Here is a 7935-nt window from a genome sequence, read left to right as displayed (position 1 = left end):
ATATTTTAAGCTATTTATGCATAAAAGCTTAATTTACAAGCTTACATTTTTATCTTTATTTCTTACATTGTAAATTTTGTTTCAATAGGAAAATTTCATCACTAAAATGAATTAGACACTGATGAATCAGCAATAGCTATCATACATGTATTAAAATACATGAAAAATAATGTAACAAATGTTTGGAAAATCCTCCATGTGATCATTATTGCTTGATAGTAATAAAATAGCAAAGGCTAGGTGTTACCAATTTATTTCTTCCTTAAATGAGTTGATTTGAAAACTTTCATTTTAAAGCAATCGTGAGAGTTTCTATAAATCTTCTTTTTAAAAGTCACTTAATATAGAATTTAAGAATACAGCTAACACCAAAGAAAAATTTTCTTAATATTCTTACATCTTGGACTTGGAGCATTTTTCAGTTATTATTTGAATAATGAAAAATGTAAACGCATTTATATGATGTTATTCTGAAAATTTACAGACATTAACATTTCTTATTAAGCTTTGTGCTTTTAATTTTGCACTAAAAGTAGACATACACATTTATTTTTCTGCTAAGCCATTTTCTTCTTAAATTATCAGTCTCATATGGGTGTGATATTTAATGGTGACTTTTTTTAAATGGAAAAGACACCTTTTTTGTTTCAAATCTCTGTACACATATCTAAGATGGAATTTTACTAAAAAGTAAAAGTGACAGTATTTAGTATATGATCTGTTTCTGATGAATAAATTATTTCTAATCACTTTAGTTTAATAATATACATTGAAAAAGTACTTTAAGAATGTTTGAAATGTCAATTGATTCATCAAAATCTAAATATTTTATATATCAACTTAAAACATTTTTTGGTGAAAATTAGATCTAATGAGTAGATACTGATGAAAATGTACCCTCACTTTTACCTTAGGGAGTACCTAAAAAATACTCAGATTAATCTTTACATTGCTTAAATAATTCAAGTTGGGATCTTTTCTTTCAGGTAGACAAAGTCTCAGTGTGTGTTAGTCACTGGTGGCAAATTCAATATTTAAAGATTCACTTACACTCTTTCTCCCTGCCAGCAACTTACTGATGTAGTAAATAGAAAAGTTAATGGGATCCTAAAGTTAGTCAACAGCTAAAAATATCTGCATGTTGCTAAGCATATGATTCTTATTAATATTTTGTCATATAAATATTACAGGAACGGGAATGCTAGTGAATTTCATAATAGTCTCTTTAAAAATAGAGCTGTTTTTGCAGAAATCAGTGTTTTCATTTTTTAAGAGAACATGTACAAATCTAGTAAATTCAATTGCATAGTGATACTGTCATAATAAATTTATATAGTATTAAATGATATACAGAAAAGTTAGTAAATGTAAACAGTATGTCAAAGAGGAAACGCAAATCAATTTTTAGATTTTAATGTGAAGAGGTATTGCTATAACATCATCACAAGTAACTCTGTGAATCTCTGATCTCTGTCTTTTAAAGTACCCTTTAATTCCCACAGGAAACTGTGTGAGCATGTGATGCGAAACTTATGTGAATGTGCACGTGGAGTGTGTGTGCATATGTATGTGTATGTATGTGTGTTTATGCAAGTAAATATGATCGATGTTGGTGGCAGGAGATAGGAGCAGTCTATATATAGATGAGAAGTAGAGTTAAATAAACTTAGTTTGGTAGAAAAAATTTGTTACTTAATTAGTTGTTTTGCAGACACTTTAAAATTAAGGGAAGGTTGTTACTCACATATTTTCATGTTTAGTATTTCTATGAAATCTGATAGTGTTGTTTCTTCTAAATAGCACTAACATTAGGATATTGACTATAAAATGCTATCTTGAAACTAATTTTTTTGTTACACCATACTATTTTACAATTAAGTCAAAAACTAACAAACTCACTATTCTTTTAAAAGGCCTTTTTAGAAAAACATATTAAAAAGTACTCACTATATAAAATCAATAAATATATTAGAAATATAAACCAGGGTTAGAACAACAAAATCTACTTTGTAGTTGTGATTACAAAGGATATATTCATATCAAGGTTCTAGGGTAAATGAAATAAATAATTTTCTATCCATAACTTACTGTAGTGCTTGAATTTATTACAAATACATATCCACAGTAAAAAGCTCTTAGTATTTATGTTTATATTAATGTATGTTTATAGATTTTCCCTTCTCCTCCCTCTCTACTGCTTTTAATTCCTTGGAAAAAATGAATATTAAATGAATTAAGTTTCAGTTTGGAATAAATATGACAAAAATAAAGCTTTTCTCTAAAATTCCAAAATCATGGGATAATTAAGTGTTAACGTTTATTTGGTTAGAAAAAAACGAAAGGGCAAATATTCAAAGTGAAGTGCAGTAAATCCGCTGAACTTCCATTCATGCTAATGGGAGGCAGTTGGCCAAGTTCCCTGGACAGAGTTCCCTGGACAGTGCTTTGAACACACACCTAAAAGTTTTTTTTTTTAAAGTTTCGGAGCACATTAAAACATGGAATGTTTTTAGATTCTCCACTCCTTTTAAATACAACAGAGAAAAAAAATGTAAAGGCAGTCAATCTTTGTTTTTCTTCTTTTTTAAAAAACAGACATGCAAGAAGGATATGGGAATTATTTGTTTCTCGTTGTAAAGCCCTTGAATATTGAACAGAGGCCTACAAAAACACCATAAAATTATATGTTGCCAGGTATTGTCATTGTAGTATCTATGAAATAGTTCAAAATAAGAATAGTTATCTTATTTAGGAAAAAAGTTAATATTTTTTAATTCCAAAATCGAACCACAAATATGATTTTTCCTTTAATGAATCAGAGTGCAATTTTGATGGACTTCCCAGTTGACAAAAAAGTAATATGCGCTTTTAGATAATGTGCACATGGATTTATAGATTCCAAGGTATAGTTAAAAAATTACTGCCTATGTGAGAATATATTGGAGGGATGGAGGAACAGTGTGAGTCCAACTTGACAGCAGTATAGTCAACCATTAGCTCAAATAACGTTATTGTTTAATCAAATCTAGATGGCCTAGATCAAAGATGTGTTCTGCCAGGTTTTTCCTACAGCAATGAGATGATATGCAGTGTACGATATTCTGGTGTAGATGCTATGTATTGATAAGGGTAAAGGGTATTGATAACCTGAAACATATCCAGAATCACATGATCTGAATGATACAGTGTCTAGAAACTAAGGCATATGAGGAATGGTTAAAATCACTGGAGATGTTTACCTGGAGTAAAAAGACTTGGGGGTTGTATCATCATGCCTGATGACATTTTAAGATTTTTACATGTAAGAAAGATGATATTATTCTGCATCATTATAGGGCACATAAATGGAAGCCATAGGTAGAGGTAGAGGAATATAACAGCTTACTTTTACAGAACTCTCCAAAGAAATGGATTTTTTTTTTTAAACAGGTGAGCTTCTTATCGCAAGAGGTAAACAAAATTGGTGTACAAAGAGTTTTTCATTTGGAAAGAAGTTGGACTCCAGTAGTCTTTCCTAATTTCAGTTGATTTTCAGAATTCCACGTGTGTATTTTATTACTATTATTTTAATACAGATCCCCTAAGCCATACTAAATGAATCAGAGTCTCAAAGGATATGTATCTGTGGTGGAGAATCAGTGTTTAATAATAAGAATAAAGAACTTCCCAGGTAAAGGCAGTTAGCAAGGTGTAGGAATGTAATTTTCATGATTACTGCTAAAATTATTGAGTATGGTGATTTGGGAGTTCATATTATGAAACAAAAATTTTGATATATTAACATAAATCATCCATAACATTTTGATTATATCTGCAAGATGGATCAGTCCATATTTTTCAAGCACTTAATAAATTTGTGTTAAGGATTTACCATGTACTGTTATTAGACCTGTGGATGACAAAACAGTTGTGAGAAATAATTGTGGGTTTTTCTTTCAGAGAGTAGACTATGAACCTCCACAAAGTAGGGATAATGAGTAAAGAAATAATTTCAACTCATAAAACTAGTCATTATTACAGCATTTCTAAGGCTTCCTAGGTTGAGATTCTACCTCCACCATCGGAACTATGAAATCTTGGGTGATCTTCTTCAGCTGTGTTCTATAGTATTACCATCCTCAAAAGGGGGTTAGCAAAAGAACACACTGTCTAGTGTATTGAAACAATTAAAAGTGTTCATAATGTATTTAACATAATGCCTGACACATGGTAATTAAATGATAACCACTAGCTATAATGAACATGGTCTTGAGCATCATCATCAAATGTTTCAACACCCAGAGGGCAGGCTTCAGAGAAGTAAAATCACAATATACTGAGGATACTATCTTACATGATTTGCATCCAAACAAACTTACAATGTGAAAACCAACAATGTTTCTAAAGTCAAATAAAGATGTGTTGGAAATTTTAAAAAGGAAACATCAGCGATAGGGCTGGGGAGGAGGAAGAAATAGACATTTTGAAAAAAAGATAGATCAGTAAAAATGTGTGAGGGTATCTCTACCTATGGGAATAAATGACAATCTTCAAAATATTTAAGATATCTTCACAAGCCCAATTAAAATATTGCTATCATATTTACTTTACCAGTCTGTTCTGTCCAGAAAAGCATGTCTATGTGTTAGAAATTATTTCATCAGAAGTAATGCATATAACATGCTTGATCATGTCCAGATAAGAAGTTTTGATCAAAATAAAATTTGCTTATTTTCGTATGTACTCTGCAGAATATTTTTCAATTTATAGGTACATTTATGTTAATTATGTTAGGGAGGCAATATTTTCTTAATTTCTGTTTATAGGTTACTTTCCTTGCCTTTACCTTTCTGATTTTAGCTTTCTCATCTAGTTCGTGAATATATTTCTGTGCTTTTGGAATATGAATGAATTATTTTAATAAAAAATTCAAACAACACTGTATAAATCAAGCAATTCTTTAACAAACAAAATATAAATAATCTCTCTTTTATTATCTTGTCTTCCTTTTTTTTTTTTTTTAAGTACGCAAGCAAAGTTCACTTTCATTTCTGAAAGCTCTTTTGTCAGACATGTGACTGTGGTTTTTGTGGAGTAGCACAATGTGTGATTGAATGTCAGAGGAAAAATCACCCAGATGAAGTTAGAAAAGGTAGTTTGACAGAGTAATGACATTAACAGCCCTCTTGTTGATTTGAGATACATAACTCAGCAATCACTGGCACCAATCATTATGTTTTGCCTAAAATGGAACACATATAGTAGAATGAGCCAGAATTAGAACATAGCCTGAGACAATTTAAGGATTAAAAAAATATGCAAATCATGTGTGTGTGTGTGTGTGTGTGTGTGTGTGTATTTAGATATAGATATGTAGATCTCTTTCTTTGTCTCTTTCTACATATGTATATATTTAACAAGTTTAAAGCAGCTTATACATATATTTATATAAAGAATTATTTTTTAAGACAACACAGATACATAAGCATCTTGTCAATCACTGAAACCCCACCTAAAGGTTGAAATTACTTATTAAGGTTTTTCTCTTATATTTTGAACCTGGTTAATCAGTCCTTTCTTGAGTGACAGAGTACCTTTTTTACCAGTGTGATCTAGAAGATTTATTAATGTATTTTTTGCTATTATTTGAAAATTAGTTGCCATAGAAAGTACAACTCAAGATGGGTATTGTAAGACTACACCAGATGTTATATGTAGGAGTCTGGAATCTCTATGTAAAAACAAATATAGGAAAACATATGTATCCTACTCATTGATAATTCAACTCTCGCAATCATGATTTTAAAAGATAAGAAAGCCTGATGTGATCAGCATGTGTATTGCTGCTATGTTCTAGTCCAAATATATTATAATAACGTTGCTAAAAGCATTCAGTTTTATTTCATCTTCAAAGGGCTGCATCATAGTATTGCTATCCCATGCAACATTTTCTTTTTTACCTTCCCCAGCTCCTGCCATTTGTCATGATTTTCTCTGAGCTTCCCAGTAACGTATGCAGTTCCTGTTTTTGTTTGTTTAAATAGCTTGTATATTAAGATTGAGATACATCCCACTTAAAATTCATGTTATATAAGTTCTACATCACATTTATTTTACATACTGGTAACTTTAGATAAATTTGTACTTGTTAATTGCATTGAATTGTTTCCTGTAGAGATTTAATTGTATGAAATGTGAATATCTTGGGTGTCAATGATAATGTAGTTTTTACTATATAGGAGTACTATATAAAATAAGAGCAACTGCATTATACTCATCTGATATTTTTTCTAAATAATTGCATAGCTTTCTCAGTTATGATTCCATTATTTGGTAATGGCCCATGTTTTAGAATTCTAACTTTGTTTTACAGGTCACATGTCTGTTTTGAATTCAATAGATCATATATAAATCATACAATAAATTTTAAAAATATGTATATTTACATATTTTGTAAGTTCCCAGATTCTCAGAGCTCTTTCTTCAAGACTATAGGATACCAAAAGCAGTGGGCGGGCAAACATGTTCCAGAATGAGTTTGATCAAAAATATCTTTACAGAGCAGGCTATTGTCAGCAATGGTTTCCAACAAAAACTGCCACACCAGGAGTCCAAGTTAGAATTTTTTTTAAAAATCCATTCATGTCATTTTGTTTAGAAAGACAAAAACTATATTTAAACTTAAAACCAGATTTTAAACTACTTTTCTAAGCATATGAATTGGTCATGAGTTTTGACTCAATCTTCCAGATTCATTTTTAAAATCATGACTATGAAAATAATACTTTTTTTATAAGAGATAGACAGGTTTGAGAGTGTGTTATGTGGCCAAGAATGTGGGATTTGTTGCTCTATTTCAGTATAACAAACTAGAAGGATCTCTCAAATAATTATTTTTTAGTCATTGTTGTATGTAATTACAGACCACCCAATAGGAGCAAACAATGAATAGTTAACCAAATTTAGTAAATACAACTTAACAAAAGTAAGAGAACAAAAGTGAGAACATGTAAATGTAATATTTGTTGTTTTATATATTCCAGATTCAGAACAATTTGTGGGCAGGAAATGCAAGTGGTGGTTCTGTGGTTACTTCATGCATGTTACCACGTGACACTTCCTCCTGTATGACACCTTATTCTCACTCGCCTCGGACAGATTCCAGTTACACGGGGTTTTCAAACCACCAGAACCAGTTCAGTCACGTGCCCCTCAACAATTTTTTCACTGACTCTCTTCTTACTGGGGCAACCAATGGACATGCATTTGAAACAAAGCCAGAGTTTGAAAGGAGGTCTTCCAGTATCGCAGTTCTTCGAATGAAAGCCAAGGAGCACACCGCCAATATTTCATGGGCCATGTAACATACAGTACTCTTTTATTTTTCTTTTAATAGCAAAGTTAAACATTCTTATTTCTTATATTTAAAGGATACCACAATAAGCTGCTGTGTGTGGAATTGCTAAAGGTCAAGATATTCAGTGAGACCAGCTTAAATGAATAGTTGTTATTTAACATTAAAATCTAAGAATGAACCTCTGAAAAGACTAAATAGGTTTACCATGTGCCAGTCTCCACAAACTCTGTTTTAGTCGTAAGATTTTCTTTTTCTATTGTACAGATCAATGAAATATGATCATGCAACTTATTAAAGAATAAATGTGTTAAACAAATTCTTCTGTTATAGATTGATTTATGTTACTTCTGTATAACAAGAAATCTCTTGTAAAATAATACCTGATAAAGAAGGAAATGCACTGGGGAAAATGTCAAGATGACAAAGCTGTCAGGTAAATATTGAACCAGGGTGTTTTGGGGAGTTAACTGTTCTCTCTCTCTCTCTCTCTCTTTCTCTCTCCAAAAAGCAGTGTGCATAAACCCTGTTTCTGAGAATTTATTTTCAAGCCTCATTTTTATTTTTGTTTTTACCTTTTGATGTTTTAGTGAATTTCCACT

General features: G+C 30.9%; 1 protein-coding gene across 1 annotated transcript in view; it reads left to right on the top strand.

The window, feature by feature from the left end:
• The window catches only part of ALX1 (ALX homeobox 1), a 37411-nt gene extending 29759 nt beyond the window's left edge, over positions 1-7652 (top strand). Inside the window, exon 4 of the mRNA XM_011988658.1 lies at positions 7023-7652. Within this exon, the coding sequence (XP_011844048.1) occupies positions 7023-7343 (321 nt within the window). The 3' untranslated portion in view covers positions 7344-7652. The remainder of the gene's footprint in view (positions 1-7022) is intronic.
• The last annotated feature ends 283 nt before the right edge of the window (positions 7653-7935 follow it).

Source organism: Mandrillus leucophaeus, unplaced genomic scaffold, assembly GCF_000951045.1.
Source record: "Mandrillus leucophaeus isolate KB7577 unplaced genomic scaffold, Mleu.le_1.0 Scaffold334, whole genome shotgun sequence".
Taxonomy (NCBI): domain Eukaryota; kingdom Metazoa; phylum Chordata; class Mammalia; order Primates; family Cercopithecidae; genus Mandrillus; species Mandrillus leucophaeus.
This window is presented reverse-complemented; position numbering and strand designations above follow the sequence as displayed.